Below are 19521 nucleotides of genomic sequence, written 5' to 3' on the forward strand. Positions count from 1 at the left end.
CAAAAATGAAGTTATAATCACAATTGTGTGCATTTTCTGTGGCCAAACATTGAAAACCTTAGCAACAGGTGTCAGAGATTGCAACCACAGGTATCACAGAGTAACAAAGATAGTGGCAGACCCATACTCAGTGTTCTAGTGAACCGCTGTTTTCTTTTGTAGTTGGCACAGTTGGCGGTGTGCCAACCTCCATCTCTTCTTCTAGGTCATGTACATATTGTTTTGAATTATAAAACACAGTTAACGTTCCATGATCATCAAAGCCATAAGTAATTGACATGTTTCATTTACTACATTATAGTAATTCAATAAAACATTATGCAAGTACTACTAAAAGTAATTATATTGAACCTATTTCGTTTACAGTACATTTCATGGTGATGACTCAGGAATTCAACACAATGTGGTCACATATGCTGCGGACGTCTAACAAGGTATAAAAGGGCAAGGGAGCCAATAGCATTTACAGTCAAGCTTAAAAAACCAACAGCCTTAATGACCATGGGCAGGGTAGGTGGATTTTTAACTATTTTCTTAATCATTCTAACTAAATGAGTGCTTTACATATGTGTTCACTGTACCTCACTGCTGCAATAGGTGTTGTATAACATTCTTACAACTTGTCATGCAGATCATCTTCTACGAGGACAAGAACTTCCAGGGTCGTTCCTATGAGACCAGCCAGGACTGCCCTGACATGTCCTCCCACCTGAGCAGGTGCAACTCCTGCAGGGTTGAGAGCGGCTGCTTCATGGTCTACGAGCGCCCCAACTTCATGGGACACCAGATGCTGGTCAGAAGAGGAGAGTACCCTGACAACCAGCGCCTAATGGGCATGAGCCAGAGTGACTGCATCAGATCCAGCCGTATCATCCCCATGGTAAGGAAAAGAGAGCATTTCTTACTTTAAATTACAAAGTAGGGTTTTTAAAATGTCAGACCTTGGAATGAATACAAATTGTTTTAAATTCTCCACCAACAGCACAGAGGCTCCTACAGAATGAAAATCTACGAGAAGGAGAACTTTGGAGGTCAGAACATGGAGCTGATGGACGATTGTGACTCCATCCAGGATCGTTACCGCATGTCCGATTGCCAGTCTGCCCAGGTCATGGATGGCCCCTGGTTGATGTTTGAGCAGCCCCACTTCAGAGGCAGAATGATGTACATGAGGCCCGGAGAGTACAGGAGCTTTAGGGATATGGGCATGGGTGTCAAAGGCATGAGGTTCATGAGCATGAGGCGTATCACTGACATGTCCTAAATCATCGGATTGTCAATAAAAACATTTTTTTAAATGGTATCTACCAGTATGTCTTACTCATTACACACACCTTCTTCAGTCTGAAATATCACTTTCATTTTATAATATATTATATCATAAGACATATTATACAGTGTTGATCTTTGCAAATAAAAATGTCCTAAAAGCAGCCATTAGACGTCCAAGCACCATTGCCTTCAAATACTATGTTTTAAAAAATATGTTGATAATAAAATATAAAACTGTAAACTTAAAAGTGCAATACAATCACTAGCTGTAGCTTGTGCTAAAAGTATGTCTTACAAGTATCATCAGATTTTATTGACAAGTAGATTTGTGTGTTCATTGGCATTGCAATGAAATGGCATTCCATGTTTATGGGTTATTGTTTCCAAGGGATGACAGAGAGAATAGTAAGGTTCAAAGCACTGAACATTGCAGAACACCAAATTTAACTTTTGGTGTTCCGCAAGGTTTAGTTACTGAACCCCTATTATTTTCCCTACATATACTAAGCCTTGGAAACATTACCCCTTTCCACTTGTTTCTTGAAGGGTAAGTGTATAGTCTAATAATCAGAGTCAACAGTTTATTTTTAATTATTTATGTAATTTAAAAATAAGAAAAAAATAACTTTAAATGTATGTACACCTGTTTAATAGGAGCTACAGCATTTGCATAGGTATTTTTCTCCTTTAAAGAGCTGTGCTCTCAGAAAATCGACTGTCCATAAGTAACTACTTTTCATGCTATTTGGTCACATGAGGCAGCAACAATAAACCTGTACATCTAAAACTCTTTACCTATTTGACGTGGAAGAAAGGGATCTTAAAAGTCTTATTTTGATCCAATGCTTATTCAAGCAGTGATACGTAATCTAAATGTGAATTAAATGTTATTTAAATGTTATTGCTAAGTCACTGTTATACTACACTTTTTCATCATGTAAGTTACTTTACAAAAATGCTACTTATTGACTACAGCTCAGCGTTCAACACCATAGTGCCCTCATAGCTCATCACTAAGCTAAGGGCCCTGAGACTAAACACCTCCCTCTGCAACTGGATCTTGGAGTTCCTGACGGGCCACCCCCAGATGGCAAGGGTAGATAACAACACATCCGCCACGCTGATCCTCAACACGGGGGCCCCTCAGAGGTGCATTCTCAGTCCCCTCCTGTACTCCCTGTTCACTCATGACTGCACAGCCAGGCACGACTCCAACACCATCATTAAGTTTGCTGATGACACAACAGTGCTACCATTGATCACCGACAACGATGAGACAGCCTATAGGGAGGAGGTCAGAGATCTGACCATGTGGTGCAAGGACAACAACCTCTCCCTCAACGTGATCAAGACAAAGGAGATGATCATGGACTACAGGAAAAGGAGGACCGAGCACGCCCCCATTCTCATCGACTGGGCTGTAGTGGAGCCGATTGAGAGCTTCAAGTTCCTTGGCGTCCACATCACCAACAAACTAACATGGTCCAAGCACACCAAGACAGTCGTGAAGAGGGCACGACAAAACCTACTCCCCCGGGGCCAAGCTTCCTACCATCCAGGACCTCTATACCAGGCGGTGTCAGAGGAAGGCCCTAAACATTGTCAAAGACTCCCTTAAAATTGTCAAAGACTCCAGCCACCCTAGTCATAGACTGGGGTGCTTTTGATACATCGATCACCACATTCTTTTGGAGAGATTGGAAACCCAAATTGGTCTACATGGACAAGTTCTGGCCTGGTTTAGGTCTTATCTGTCGGAAAGATATCAGTTTGTCTCTGTGAATGGTTTGTCCTCTGACAAATCAACTGTAAACAATCAACAATAGTGGTCCGTTGTAGGACCACTATTGTTTTCACTATATATTTTACCTCTTGGGGATGTCATTCGAAAACATAATGTTACATTTCACTGCTATGCGGATGACACACAGCTGTACATTTCAATGAAACATGGTGAAGCCCCAAAATTGCCCTCGCTAGAAGCCTGTGTCTTAGACATAAGGAAGTGGATGGCTGCAAACTATCTACTCTTAAAACCTGTTGGGGCTAGGGGGCAGTATTGAGAATTTTGAAAAAAATATGTGCCCATTTTTAACTGCCTCCTACACCAACTCAGTAGCTAGGATATGCATATTATTACCAGATTTGGATAGAAATCACTCTTAATTTTCTAAAACTGTTTGAATGGTGTCTGTAAGTATAACAAAACTCATATGGCAGGCAAAAACCTGAGAAAAATACAACCAGGAAATGAGAATTTTGTGGCTGTACTATTTTTCGAGTCATTGCTAATAGATCACACAGTGACAAAGGATTCATTTCGCACTTCCTACGGCTTCCACTAGATGTCAACGATCTTTATAAAGTTGTTTGAAGCGTCTATGATGAACAGGGACCGGATGACAAGGAAGAGAAGTTGAAGTCCCTGGGATGTCGTCACTTCATTATTGCAAGCACCTGCGCGTTCATGTGAGTTCATGTGAGGCGAGACATTTTTCAAAAACGTTTTTCAAGACACAGGAGAGGTCGGGTTGAAACATTACTGATGTTTCACGTTAAAAATGGCCCTAAAGATTGATGCTGAACAACGTTTGACATGTTTGAACGAACGTAAATAGATTTTTTAAAACTTTTCGTCGGGACTCCCCCCCCCCCTACTTTTGAGTAGCCTACTGAAGCGCTAACAACATGGAACAACTTGGAGTTATTTGGACATAAATTATGAACTTTGTCGAAAGAAACCACATTTGTTGTGGACCTGGGATTCCTGGAAGTGCCAATGGATGAAGATAACAGGACAGCGGAGTCAATCACCACCTTCCGGAGACACCTGAAACCCCACCTCTTCAAGGAATACCTGGGATAGGATAAAGTAATCCTTCTAACCCCCCCCTTAAAAGATTTAGATGCACTATTGTAAAGTGGTTGTTCCACTGGATATTATAGGTGAATGCACCAATTTGTAAGTCGCTCTGGATAAGAGCGTCTGCTAAATGACTAAAATGTAAAATGTAAAATGTAATCAAAGGTAAGGGATTATTGACAATAGTATTATTGATATTAGATGGTTACAAGATGGTGCTAACCTGTATATCCTAGCCTATTGTTCTTAGCACAGCACCCCGTTTATTGCAAAGTGTGATTTCCCAGTAAAGTTATTTTGAAATCTGGCAATGCAGTAGCATTTACGAAATGTTAAACTATAATTCTTTGAATGACAATATTATAATTTACCAATGTTTTCGAATAGTAATTTTGTAAATTGTAACGTTGATTCACCGGAAGCATTTGAGGGGAAAAAAATTCTGAATTTCACGCTACTGTAAAATGCTGTTTTTGGATATAAATATGAACTTGATGGAACAAAAAAGGCATGTATTGTATAACATAATGTCCTAGGAGTGTCATCTGAGGAAGATTGTCAAAGGTTAGTGCATAATTTTAGCTGGTTATCTGCTTTTGGTGACGCCTGTCTTTGAATTGACAAAACATTACACACAGCTATTTTCAATGTACTCTCCTAACATAACCTAACTTTATGCTTTTGCCGTAAAGCCTCTTTAAAATCGGACAAGGTGGTTGGATTTAGATGTTTATCTTTAAAATGGTGAAAAATAGTTGATTGTTTGAGAAATTGAAATTATTAGATTCTTGCAGTTTTGAATTTCCCGCCATGGTCTCTTGACAATAAATCCCAATACCGGGATCAGGTCCCCAACAGGTTTTAAACTCGGAAAAAACAGAGATGCTTGTTCTAGGTCCGAAGAAACAAAGAGATCTTCTGTTGAATCTGACAATTAATCTGGATGGTTGTACAGTCGTCTCAAATAAAACTGTGAAGGACCTCGGCGTTACTCTGGACCCTGATCTCTCTTTTGAAGAACATATCAAGACTGTTTCAAGGACAGCTTTTTTCCATCTACGTAACATTGCAAAAATCTGAAACTTTCTGTCCAAAAATGACGCAGAAAAATTAATCCATGCCTTTGTTACTTCTAGGTTAGACTACTGCAATGCTCTACTTTCCGGCTACCCGGATAAAGCACTAAATAAACTTCAGTTAGTGCTAAATACGGCTGCTAGAATCCTGACTAGAACCAAAACGTTTGATCATATTACTCCAGTGCTAGCCTCCCTACACTGGCTTCCTGTTAAGGCAAGGGCTGATTTCAAGGTTTTACTGCTAACCTACAAAGCATTACATGGGCTTGCTCCTACCTATCTTTCCGATTTGGTCCTGCCGTACATACCTACACGTACTCTACGGTCACAAGACGCGGGCCTCCTAATTGTTCCTAGAATTTCTAAGCAAACAGCTGGAGGCAGGGCTTTCTCCTATAGAGCTCCATTTTTATGGAATAGTCTGCCTACCCATGTGAGAGACGCAGACTCAGTCTCAATCTTTAAGTCTTTACTGAAGACACATCTCTTCAGTAGGTCCTATGATTAAGTGTAGTCTGGCCCAGGGGTGTGAAGGTGAACGGAAAGGCTGGAGCAACGAACCGCCCTTGCTGTCTCTGCCTGGCCGGTTTCCCCTCTTTCCACTGGGATTCTCTGCCTCTACCCCTATTACGGGGGCTGAGTTACTGGCTTACTGGTGTTCTTCCATGCCGTCCCTGGGAGGGGTGCGTCACTTGAGTGGGTTGAGTCACTGACGTGGTCTTCCTGTCTGGGTTGGCACCCCCCCTTGGGCTGTGCCGTGGCGGAAATCTTTGTGGGCTATACTCGGCCTTGTCCCGGGATGGTATGTTGGTGGTTGGAGATATCCCTCCAGTGGTGTGGAGGCTGTGCTTTGGCAAAGTGGGTGGGGTTATATCCTACCTGTTTGGCCCTGTCCGGGGGTTTCATCGGATGGGGTCACAGTGTCTCCTGACCCCTCCTGTCTCAGCCTCCAGTATTTATGCTGCAGTAGTTTATGTGTCGGGGGGCTAGGGTCAGTCTGTCACATCTGGAGTATTTCTCTTGTGTTTTCCGGTGTCCTGTGTGAATTTAAATATGCTCTCTTTAATTCTCTCTTTCTTTCTTTCTCTCTCTCGGAGGACCTGAGCCCTAGAACCATGCCTCAGGACTACCTGGCTTGATGACTCCTTGCTTTCCCCAGTTCACCTGGCCGTGCTGCTGCTCCAGTTCCAACTGTTCTGCCTGCAGCTATGGAACCCTGACCTGTTCACCGGACGTGCTACCTGTCCCAGACCTGCTGTCCCAGACCTGCTGTTTTCAACTCTCTAGAGACAGCAGGAGCGGTAGAGATACTCTCAAAGATCGGCTATGAAAAAGCCAACTGACACTTACTCTTGTGTTACTGACTTGTTGCTCCACGACAACTACTATGATTATTATTATTTGACCATGCTGGTCATTTATGAACATTTGAACATCTTGGCCATGTGCTGTTATAATCTCCACCCGGCACAGCCAGAAGAGGACTGGCCACCCCTCATAGCCTGGTTCCTCTCTAGGTTTCTTCCTAGGTTTTGGCCTTTCTAGGGAGTTTTTCCTAGCCACCGCGCTTCTACACCTGCATTGCTTGCTGTTTGGGGTTTTAGGCTGGGTTTCTGTACAGCACTTTGAGATATCAGCTGATGTAAGAAGGGCTATATAAATAAATTTGATTTGATTTTGATTTGTTCTCTCTGCATAGCATGGTAAGCTGTACTGGAGTAGCAAGTTTAGGTCCACAAGGCTTCGAAAGTACCTGTCAAAAGTTTGGACACCTACTCATTCAAGGGTTTTTCTTTATTTTATTTTGTCTTGATGACAGCTTTGCACACTCTTGGCATTCTCTAAACCAGCTTCATGAGGCAGTCACCTGGAATGCATTTCAATTAACAGGTGTGCCTTGTTAAAAGTTAATTTGTGGAATTTCTTTCCTTCCTAATACATTTGAGCCAATCACTTGTGTTGTGACAAGGTAGGGGTGGCATACAGAAGATAGCCCTATTTGGTAAAAGACCAAGTCCATATTATGGCAAGAACAGCTCAAATAAGCAGCAAGAAACGACAGCCCATCAGTACTTTAAGACAATCAGGAAAATGTCAATAACTTTGAAAGTTTCTTCAAGTGCAGTCGCAAAAACCATCAAGCGCTATGATGAAACTGGCTCTCATGAGGATCACCACAGGAAAGGAAGACCCAGAGTTATCTCTGCTGCAGAGGATAAGTTCAATAGAGTTACCAGCCCTCGAAATTGCAGCCCAAGTAAATGCTTCACAGAGTTCAAGTAACAGACACATCTCAACATCAACTGTTCAGAGGAGACTGTGTGAATCAGCCCTTCATGGTCGAATTGCTGCAAAGAAACCACTACTATGGAGTGCTGCATCAGATGACCTGGCCTCCACAATCACCCGACCTCAACCCAACTGAGATGGTTTGGGATGAGTTGGACCGCAGAGTGAAGGAAAAGCAGCCAACAAATGCTCGGCATATGTGGGAACTCCTTCAAGACTGTTGGAAAAGCAATGTGCAAGCTGTCATCAAGACCAAGGGTGGCTACCGTAATTTCCGGACTATTGAGCGCACCTGAATATAAGCCGCACCCACTGAATTTAAAAAAATATATTATTTTGAACATAAATAAGCCGCACAGGTCTATAAGCCACAGGTGCCTACCGGTACATTGAAACAAATTAACTTTACACAGGCTTTAACGAAACACGGCTTGTAACAAAAATAAATAGGCTTTAACGAAACACGGCTTGTAACAAAAATAAATAGGCTTTAACGAAACACGGCTTGTAACAAAAATAAATAGGCTTTAACGAAACACGGCTTGTAACAAAAAATAAAACATTTGCAGTAAACAGTAGCCCACCAAGAAAGTCATTGCCCCAGACCAAGCTCCCGTGCAGCAGCTCTATTTCCTTTTCCAACAGCCAGATCAATCGCCTTCAACTTGAAAGCTGCATCATATGCATTTCTCCGTGTCTTTGCCATGATGAGGGTGACAAAATGACTACCGTAATCAGAATGATGGGAAGTTTGAGAGTGCTCGATTTAATCTAAACAGTAAACAAAAAAGTTGTTTGACCTTAACCCGTTCGGCAATTTCATTGGTCTAATGAAAGCTTCATGCCGCCAAAAAACTGAGCACGTCACAGAATGTGTTTTAATTTTTTATTTAATTTTATTTGTAATTTGAAAGCGGGAAAAATCCATATATTAGCCGCGTCATCGTTTAAGCCGCGAGGTTCAAAGCGTGGGAAAAAAGTAGCGGCTTATAGTCTGGAAATTATGGTACTTTAAAGAATCTAAAATCAAAAAAATATTTTGATTTGTTTAAAACTTTTTTGGTTACTACATGATTCCATGTGTTATTTTATAGTTTGATGTTTTCACCTTTATTTAACCAGGTAGGCCAGTTGAGAACAAGATTTAATTTTGGATTGGCGATGTTTAATATGAGTCTGGAAGGAGAGTTTACAGTCTAGCCCGACACCTAGGCATTTGTAGTTGTCCACATATTCTAAGTCATAACCATCTGGAGTAGTGATGCTAGTCGGGCGGGCGGGTGCAGGCAGCGATCGGTTGAAAAGCATGCATTTAGTTTTACTAGCGTTTAAGAGCAGTTGGAGGCCACGGAAAGAGTGTTGTATGGAATTGAAGCTCATTTAAAGGTTTGTTAACAGTGTCCAAAGAAGGGCCAGATGTATACAGAATGGTGTCGTCTGCGTAGAGGTGGATCAGGGAATCACCCGCAGCAAGAGCGACATTGTTGATATATACAGAGAAGAGAATTGAACGGCCTGAGAATTGAACCCTGTGTCACCCCCATAGAGACTGCCAGAGGTCCGGACAACAGGCCCTCCGATTTGACACACTGGACTATATCTGAGAAGTAGTTGGTGAACCAGGCGAGGCAGTCATTTGAGAAACCAAGGCCGTTGAGTCTGCCGATAAGAATACGGTCGAAAGCCTTGGCCAGGTCGATGAAGATGGCTGCACAGTAATGTCCCTTATCGATGGCGGTTATGATATCGTTTAGGACCTTGAGCGTGGCTGAGGTGCACCTGTGACCAGCTCGGAAACCGAATTGCACAGCGGAGAAGGTACGGTGGGATTCGAAATGGTCAGTGATCTGTTTGTTAACTTGGCTTTCAAAGACTTTAGATAGGCAGGGTAGAATAGATATAGGTCTGTAGCAGTTTGGGTCTAGAGTGTCTCCCCCTTTGAAGAGGGGGTTGACCACGGCAGCTTTAGAATCTATGGGAATCTCAGACGATACGAAAGAGAGGTTGAACAAGCTAGTAATAGGGGTTGCAACAATTTCGGCAGATCATTTTAGAAAGAGAGGGTCCAGATTGTCTAGCCCGGCTGATTTGTAGGGGTCCAGATTTTGCAGCTCTTTCAGAACATCTGCTATCTGTATTTGGGTGAAGGAGAAGTGGGGGAGGTTTGGGCGAGTTGCTGTGGGGAGCGCAGGGCTGTTGACAGGGGTAGGGGTAGCAAGGTGGAAAGCATGGCCAGCCGTAGAAAAATGCTTGTTGAAATTCTCAATTATTGTGGATTTATCGGTAGTGACAGTGTTTCCTAGCCTCAGTGCAGTGGGCAGCTGGGAGGAGGTGCTCTTATTCTCCATGGACTTTACAGTGTCCCAGAACTTTTTTGAGTTTGTACTACAGGATGCAAATTTCTGTTTGAAAAAGAAAGCCTTAGCTTTCCTAACTGCCTGTGTATATTGGTTCCTAACTTCCCTGAAAAGTTGCATATCAGGGGGCTATTCGATGCTAATGCAGAACGCCACAGGATGGTTTTGAAAGCGGGAAAAATCCATATATTAGCCGCGTCATCGTTTAAGCCGCGAGGTTCAAAGCGTGGGAAAAAAGTAGCGGCTTATAGTCTGGAAATTATGGTACTTTAAAGAATCTAAAATCGAAAAAATATTTTGATTTGTTTAAAACTTTTTTGGTTACTACATGATTCCATGTGTTATTTTATAGTTTGATGTTTTCACCTTTATTTAACCAGGTAGGCCAGTTGAGAACAAGATTTAATTTTGGATTGGCGATGTTTAATATGAGTCTGGAAGGAGAGTTTACAGTCTAGCCCGACACCTAGGCATTTGTAGTTGTCCACATATTCTAAGTCAAGGGCAGACAGGTCTGGAGTGAACCAAGAGCTATATCTATTCCGGGTTCTACATTTTTTTAATGGAGCATGCTTATTTAAGATGGTGAAGAAGGCACTTTTAAAGAGTAACCAGGCATCCTCTACTGTCGGGATGAGGTCAATGTCATTCCAGGATACCCCGGCCAGGTCGATTAGAAAGGCCTGTTCGCTGAAGTGTTTTAGGGAGCGTTTGACAGTGATGAGGGGTGGTCGGTTGACCACAGACCCATTACGGATGCAGGCAATGAGGCAGTGATCGCTGAGATCTTGGTTGAAAACAGCAAAGGTGTATTTGGAGGGCGAGTTAGTTGGGATGGTATCTATCAGGGTGCCCGTGTTTACGGATTTGGGATTTAATTTGTGTGAGATTGAGTGCATCAAGCTTAGATTGTAGGATGGCCGGGGTGTTAAGCATGTCCCAGTTTAGGTCACCTAGCAGCATGAGCTCAGAAGATAGATGGGGGGCAATCAATTCACATATGGTGTCCAGGGCACAGCTGGGGGCAGAGGGTGGTCTATAGCAAGCGGCAACGGTGAGAGACTTGTTTCTGGAAAGGTGCATTTTTAGAAGTAGAAGCTTGAATTGTTTTGGTACAGACCTGGATAGTAAGATAGAACTCTGCAGGCTATCTTTGCAGTAGATTGCAACACCGCCCCCTTTGGCAGTTCTATCTTGGCAGAAAATGTTATAGTTAGGGATGGAAATTTCTGGGGTTTTGGTGGTTTTCCTAAGCCAGGATTCAGACACGGCTAAGACATCCGGGTTGGCAGAATGTGCTAAAGCAGTGAATAAAGCAAATTTAGGGAGTAGGCTTCTAATGTTAACATGCATGAAACCAAGGCTTTCACGGTTACAGAAGTCAACAAATGAGAGCACCTGGGGAGTAGGAGTGGAGCTAGGCACTGCAGGTCCTGGATTAACCTCTACATCACCAGAGGAACAGAGGAGAAGTAGGATAAGGGTACGGCTAAAGGCTATAATAACTGGCCGTCTAGCACGTTCGAAACAGAGAGAAAAGGGAGCATGTTTCTGGGCACAATAGCATAGATTCAAGGCATAATGTACAGACAAAGGTATGGTAGGAAGAGAGTACATTGGAGGTAAATCTAGGCATTGAGTGATGAAGAGAGAGATATAGTCTCTAGAGATGTTTAAACCAGGTGATGTCATCGCATATGTGGGAGGTGGAACAACATGGTTGGTTAAGGTATATTGAGCAGGGCTAGAGGCTCTACAGTGAAATAAGACAGTAATCACTAACCAGGACAGTAATGGATAAGACATATTGATATTAGGGAGAGGCATGCATAGCCAAGTGATCGTATGGGTCCAGTGAGTGGTTGGGCTGGCTGGGGACACAGCGATTCAGACAGTTAGCAGGCCAGGGCTAGCAAGCTAGAATAAGGGCCTTAGAGGGATGTCGCGATGGGGGAAAGTCTGTTTTTGCCTCCTCGTGAAGTCGATAGACCAGTCATGGAATTAGTAGGGTTCCAAGTAGCTGAGGGGTCCAAGTCCAATTGGCAAAATGGGTATAGTGGTCCAAGAAACTGGCCGATGGATCAGCTAACAGTCCAATATGCTCTAGATAGCTAGCAGGCCGCGGTTAGCAGAATGGGCCTTCAGGGGACGTCGCGCCTGAGGGGCCTGTTGGGATCCTTGGGCATATTATTAGCTAGCTGCGATGATCCAGATGAAAAGGTTCAGATTTTGCGGTAGGAATCCGGGGATATGGAGAGAAAAATAGGTCCGGTATGCTCTGGTTTGAAACGTGTTGTACGAACTGGCGAGAGCTTTCCGAGCTAATGGTTAGCTGATGACCGCTAGCAGTGGTTAGCTGACTGATAGCTGGTAGCTAGTTAGCTAGCTAGCTTCAGTTGAGGTATTCCAGTTCGGAAGTAAATAGAAATACTTTAGAAAAAAAACAGATCCACGCCACATTGGGTGAGGCGGGTTGCAGGAGAGTATTTAGAAGTTGAGGTTTAGGAAAAATATTAAAAATAATGCGAAGAAAAAGATATTAAAAGATATATACATGGGACGAGACAAGACAAAGACATCTGACTGCTACGCCATCTTGGATTTGAGAGTACAGCAGTACAGCATGTGCATGAGAAGGAAGAATTATGAAATATTATGTTAATAATCGGCTAATTTCGGGAAAGCGAGTTTAAACATTGAACCGCCAATATCACACTGAATTAATTGCTCTCTTTTTCAAGAGAGAGACTTGTCTATAAAATACAATCGTCAGTCCCATTTCCCACAATAACTGACCCTAATATTTGGGAACTGTCATAATGCAAATCTCTGTTTAACTCCATTGTCTATGATTGTGTTGTCATGTGAGTCTTTGTAAACAAACAAAGTATAGTTTCAAAACGTTCAAAGCTATCATTTCAATCTCATGGACAGTCAACCCTTGCATCCATAGCTCTGTTGTTACGTTTCCCCAGCCCCATCCCCCATTCAAAGCCAAGTGGTGGTATTGCCATTGGGTTGAAACAAACTCAGGATTGTGGCTTCAATCAAGGGTATGCTTCAAAGTACCAATAACAGTGGTTCAAGAGACTAAGGGGCTCAGCCTTTACAAAATTGTTTTTGTAAGTTAATATATTGAAGAACATAGGCTTTAGCTCAGCAAGCTTATACACTCCTGTGGTGGTCAGCAGACCTAGGTTTGAACCCGGATGGGTCTCTTTGTGAAGGAGGTTGAAGTGGATCAGAGGTGGTTCAATAAAGTACAGTCATTGACTTTTGCCTGAGACATAAAGACTTCAATAAACTCCCTGAAGTAACATTGGCTTACAGAGGACCCACATAGCAAAATCACAAGTATTAAATCAACACATAGTGTTAAATGTAACACTCAAAAGTGTCTATATAGTGCCATACCACACAGAGTTAATGTTACTGTTTCTGTCACTGGCCAACAATATTTGTTGTAATCACTTTGCACTGGTGTTAAGTGTTAAAAATATATTAAATCATGGAAAAGCGGTAAAGTAACCACTCAGATTCAAAGACAGAGATATGGATGCAAGAAGAGATGGTCCATGAGATTAGCAGGAAAGTTTTTAACATTTTGAGGCTATACATTGTTTGTTAACAAATACTAAAGGCTCTGACGAAGGCATTTAGGCCGATAAGTAAAGCGTATTAAAGAGCAGTGATATTAGCAAGAGCAGCGGGCGGGTTTCTTCATTTTTTTCATTTTTTTCCTCTTGTTAACAAATACTCAAATTACAACAAAAACAAACGATGGCATAATACAGCTTTAGATTGAGGGTTAATATCTCTAATCTGTGGTTTCAGATTTGTTATAGAGTCACAAAGACCCTATAGTCATCCAAGAACTCTCTACTCTGACTGCACATAGCCCACAGAGGAGTTCCATACACACTTTGTCATTCTTGAAATCACTCAATACTTGTTCCCGATCTGAATGAGAAATATATTGAAGGATTGAAGAAAGTAATTCATAGTGGTCACACTTGCAACCTGAGAAAAAAATCCTTGTTCTGGTTCAGAGTTTACGTTGTGTCAATCATTTAAGACAGCTTTCTTTATAATGCATTGCCATGCTCTTTCCTCTGTCTCTACAGTAAATTAAGAGCACGTCAAAAGCCACAAGAGGATCCCATCAACGACTACTAAATTCTGACTCGATATTGACTATTGGGATGAAAGTTCAGTCATTATAGCTTCTACAACTTCAGACTTGCACGATGAGACAACACAGTTGCAAAACGAGACAGTTCCTGAACATGATGCTCAAGACAAAATAAAATCACAAAAAAAATGTCTTTTAGATCAAACAATACTAGATGCCAATAGAAACCAATAAAGATTCCATGATAGCAGACTGCTTGAAAGCAATCCATATAATGCATTTAGGGGACAGACTGGGAGAGTTGGCCTTTATAACTTTCACATCACAGTTCTGGCAATTCTTTGATACGGAGCCATTGCATTGGTACAAAGGGAAATTAAACTTGAACAAACCATTTGCTGATATGCAAATCAGGCTAATTTGCTTAACAAAGGCTTCCCCTTGTCGGCACATTCTGCATTTCGATATAAACCTCAGCAGTACTGCTGGTGAGTGGGAGGTGAGCAATAACAATCAAAAAATGGGGAAGGTAAGAAGGAGTCTTTAGATTACATAGATAATATCATAGAATATATGTAAAACGTGTATGAGAAACTTTGCTCAAAAGAAAAAGTGCTTATACTTTTAGTTATGTTTATCTGCCTTGATTTGACTACTGACTTTGATTCGATTTTTTGTCACTTCTGTAACTTCAAGCAGCATTGTAGGTATCGCAGCTTGGCAGAGGAGCAATCATTACAGCCACATATTGGAAGAAGTACTGTATAAAAGGTATGGCTTGTATCTTACCAGGCTTTTCTGTCTCTATCTCTCTTCCAGATTGTATTCTTTGAGGATAAGAATTTCCAAGGTCGTAGTTATGAATGCAGCAGTGACTGCCCAGACCTGCACTCCTTCTTCAGCCGCTGTAACTCTATCAGGGTGGAGAGCGGCTGCTGGGTTCTGTACGAGCGCCCCAACTATGCAGGCTACCAGTACATCCTGACCCCTGGGGAGTACCCTGACCACCAGCAGTGGATGGGCTTCAACGACAGCATCAGATCCTGTCGATCTATCAAAAACGTAAGCCTACCTACCAAAAGTACAAACTGTAAGCCTAGTTTGAAGATGGGACTGACAAATCTGACGTTTATTTGTGTCAGTAGATAGACACTGACAACTTGAGGCAAGAAGTTCATAATCAGTGCTCAAAGTCCCCAGGAACCAGTTTATTGATTTGCATTACTTTATTTTGCTTTTTGACAGATGTTTTCTCGATCTTAAATGTACACATTTTACATCAGACAGACATCACTAACTTATTTTTATTTATTTTATGCTTGTATATTTGGGTTTTGGCAATTAGGATGTTAAAATGTGTCTGACCAGATTTGGATGCAGGGCAATGCCCAGCTTGAATGGAATGCCCCAGGGTGCACCAACCAGGCAATGATCATTCAAAAGCCAACAGACAATAAGGATAGATAAAAGGCTCATGTTTTGGCAGCAGTTTGCGTCATGTCCAGGCCCATCTACATCAGTTGTTGAAGGAAACCAGGACAACAGCCAATAAACCAATTTAAAGAGGCATCCCAAATTTCTAATGTCATTTTTTGCATACAGATTAATGACAATTAAAATAATTAACATGTTTACTTTGATATGATTAATTAAGGATACTGGCATTTAAACATTTTCGGTTGTATTTATTTTGCAGGTCTATGGAAATTCCTACAAGATCAGATGCTATGACAGGCCAGATTTCGCTGGCCATATGGCAGAGTGGAGTGAGGACTGCCCATCGGTCCACGAAGCATTCAAGTTCCGTGAGTTCCACTCTGCTGTGGTGATGGACGGTGCCTGGGCATTCTACGAACTGCCCAACTACAGGGGGCGTCAGTACTTCCTGGAGCGCAAAGAGTACCATAACTTCACGGACTGGGGCGCCACCTCCCCTGTCGTGGGCTCCTTCCGCAGGATCACAGAGTTCTAGAACCTTACAACCTCTAGAGTTCTAGAGCCCTACGACGACCCCTACCCAGAAACCTCTCTGCAGTGCCTTATGACACCCACCTCTGTGTGAGAGTGTTGCAGTCTAACAAATAAAACCCTGTCTGATCCGCATACACCCCATTGTCTTCATTCATTTGACATGGGAATCACCGGGCACAAGTACTGAATGTCAACACCAGTAGATCTACTCACACTGTTTTCTTTAGTCATCTTTGCCACCCTATCAACAACTCTAAAATAGAATGGAACAGAATACAATACAATCCTTTATTACCTTCCAAGGAACAAAGTCTTTACACAATCCTATAGAAGATACCCATACAAATGAACACACAAACAGTTTGTAACATGGTACAGTGTCACACAATAAAAAGTCAGTTAAACATACACAGTATAAGGGGCAATGTTACATTCCGTAAAGACAACCCTAGATGTCATCGCTCAACAGAAAAAGGAACTATCAAAGTAGTCACTTTGACAACCAAACCAAAACAGAAAGTGTTTCAGACAGGTTCTGAAAGAAACCCATGGGGGTGTCCACTGAATGTTGGCAAAGCAACTAGAAAGGGACCTAACAGACAACCACTATTGATGCCCACTTGAATTTCCTCAGAAATGACAAACTAAAATAAAAAAATGGACAAAAATGTAGGATAGGGAGTTACAAAAAATATAGATCAAACTAAACAGGGGATTAAGATTAAGGCTTTGTTTGGCTACCTAAAGTGGAAGCGCTAATGTGAGGTGTAACTCTCCCAACATCTTCTTTTCCAGCAGATGTACTGGGCTAGCAGGTCTTAAATACCAGCTGGGCCAGCACTGGTGAAACACATCCTCACTAATGAGATCACTCTCTGGGCCAGCACAGGTATAACCCATTTTAACGAAGTAACCAACCTCGAAATGGAGAGAAAACCCAAAGCCAGCAATAGCACACACAGCAGACAATTAGAATTCTGAATTAAAAGTTGGATGATAGACACTTACATGTTTAAATTCAAGACGCATTACAATGAATCAGATTGTATACAATTTTGCATTACTTTACCACTCAAAGACTTCTAAATAAAATGCTAGCATACCATGACATCTCAGCACACAACACAACTCATCAAGAATAGGATTAAAAAGGAAAGTCTCTGAACAATGAACACACTCCCCATCTAATATTTAAGTTTAGAAACAAGGGATATTCAATACAACGGCCCATGCAAACATAAGCCCTTGTCACTGTGACAGTTTGCATATTACATGTGATGTACTACAACAATATTTCAATGTTCTGACTGTGAAACATATTCACTTTGATGTTACACCTGCATCGTCATTTAGCTGTGTTGATCCTGGATTGTAATTTAATTATGTTTATCCTGTATCAACCCCCTGAGTCAATACATGTTAAAACCACTTTTGGCGGCAATTACAGCTGTGATTCTTTCTGGGTAAGTCTCTAAGAGCTTTGCACACCTGGATTGTACAATATTTGCATATTATTATTTTTAAATGATTCAAACTCTGTCAAGTTGGTTGTTAATCATTCCTAGACAGACATTTTCAAGTCTTGCCATATATTTCAAGCCGTTTTAAGTCAAAACTGTAACTAGACCATTAGGAACATTCAATGTTGTCTTGGTAACCAACTTCAGTGTCTATTTGGCCTTGTGTTTTAAGTTCTTGTCCTGCTGTGTCCCAATGACTGTTGGAAAGCACACTGAACCAGATTTTACTCTAGGATGTTGCCTGTGCTTAGCTCTATTCCATTTATTTTGATCAACAACAAAAATCTCCCTAGTCCTTGCCGATGACAAGCACACCCATAACATGATGCAGCCACCACCATGCTTGAAAATATGAAGAATGGTACTCAGTGATGTGTTGGGTTTTCCCCAAACATAACACTTTGTATTTAGGAGATAAAGTTAATTTCTTTGCCACATTTCTTTTGCAGTTTTACTTTGTGCCTTATTGCAAACAGGATGCATGTACAGGCTTTCTTCTTTTCACTCTGTCAATTATGTTAGTATTGTGGAGTAACTACAATGTTGTTGATCCATCCTCAGTTTTCTCCTATCACAGTCATTAAACTCTGTAACTGTTTTAAAGTCACCATTGGCCTCTTGGTTAAATCCCTGAGCGGTTTCCTTCCTCTCTGGCAACTGAGTTAAGAAGGACGCCTCTATCTTTGTTGTGACTGGGTGTATAGATACACCGTCCAAAGTGTAATTGCTAACCTCACCATGCTCACAGGGATATTCAATGTCCTTTTTTTTACCCTTCTACCAATAGGTGACCTTTTTTGCGAGGCATTGGAAAACCTCCCTGGTCTTGATGGTTGAATCTGTGTTTGAAATTCACTGCTTGACTGAGGGACCTTACAGATAATTGTATGTGTGGGGTACAGAGATGAGATAGTCATTAAAAAATCATGTTAAACACTAATATTGCACACAGAGTGAGTCCATGCAACTTATTATGTGACTTGTAAAGCACATTTTTATTCCTGAGCTTATTTAGGCTTGCCATAACAAAGGGGTTGAATACTTATTGACTCAAGACATTTCAGCTTTCAATTTGTAATTCATTTGTTAAAAAAAAAGTCAAGGGGTGTGAACACTTTCTGAAGGCACTGTAGCTAGAGTATGTTGATCCTGGATTGTAATTGAACTGTGTTGTTCCTGGATCTGTCTATATACATTTTGTGAATCAGTGCAAAAACAATTATAACAAACATGTGTCCTATTCATTTGAGATAGCTACAATCAGAATCATAAAACTATGTTGACTTACAAAAGTTGTTAGAAATCTGTCTTGGAGTTGTGCTAGCGGGCTGTTTGAAACTGAGCTATGTATATGGATGACCTCTGCACAAAATAATTGAGGGTTTCATCAACAACGGCATGAAGGCTAACAGTTGGCATTGAAAGTGGTATACTGATAATACAGGACTGCATTTGCATGAACTGTATGAACTGCATATAGAATCATATTTGGCCTTTTTAAGACTTTGCGTTTAAGACATGTGCTTCTGGTTTCTGTACGAGTGGCCTAGCAACTACTTCCTCCCTTCCTCTATAAGGAAAAGTTGCTCATATCATAATGAATACATAGACAAGAGGGCATTTGTATTCCCATAAAGACAGAATCATGTATTTCATTTATTACAAAGTTATTACAATGTATCACTGCTAGACTTAAACAAATGTTTTTTAACAACCTATTAGAATGACACAATACAATAGTTTCAATATTTTATTTTCATTTTGATGTGAAGATAAGGGATTATCTACAATAAGTGATACTGAAACAGAGCAGTACAATTGTAACATTTAGCTGTTTGTCCATTCGATATGGACAGCCTGTTAAGTGCTTGTGAATTCCTGGCCTAAATGTATCATGACATGGATTTTCATGGGTTAAAACTCATTCGATTTCCCATCAGATTTCTTTGTTTAATGTTTATCTCAAGCTGCCCTTGACGGCCCTGGATTGTTTTGGATCCCACATGAACTGACTGAAATTTGGCACTTTCTACCTGCT

At 41.4% G+C, this 19521-nt stretch overlaps 2 protein-coding genes across 2 annotated transcripts; both read left to right on the plus strand.

Moving 5' to 3' along the window:
* Nucleotides 1-405: 405 nt before the first annotated feature.
* On the plus strand, nt 406-1303 carry LOC106586362 (gamma-crystallin M3-like). The gene is made up of 3 exons (XM_014173559.2): nt 406-510; nt 632-880; nt 983-1303. The coding sequence occupies exons 1-3, from the start codon at nt 496-498 to the stop codon at nt 1262-1264; spliced, it is 546 nt and encodes a 181-aa protein (XP_014029034.1). The 5' UTR covers nt 406-495; the 3' UTR covers nt 1265-1303.
* A 13018-nt stretch (nt 1304-14321) lies between these two features.
* On the plus strand, nt 14322-16097 carry LOC106586363 (gamma-crystallin M2). Its single transcript, XM_014173560.2, has 3 exons — nt 14322-14521; nt 14812-15054; nt 15689-16097. Exons 1-3 carry the CDS (start codon nt 14396-14398, stop codon nt 15962-15964), a joined length of 645 nt encoding a protein of 214 aa, XP_014029035.2. The 5' UTR covers nt 14322-14395; the 3' UTR covers nt 15965-16097.
* The last annotated feature ends 3424 nt before the right edge of the window (nt 16098-19521 follow it).

This window comes from Salmo salar, chromosome ssa25 (assembly GCF_905237065.1).
Source record: "Salmo salar chromosome ssa25, Ssal_v3.1, whole genome shotgun sequence".
Lineage (NCBI taxonomy): Eukaryota > Metazoa > Chordata > Actinopteri > Salmoniformes > Salmonidae > Salmo > Salmo salar.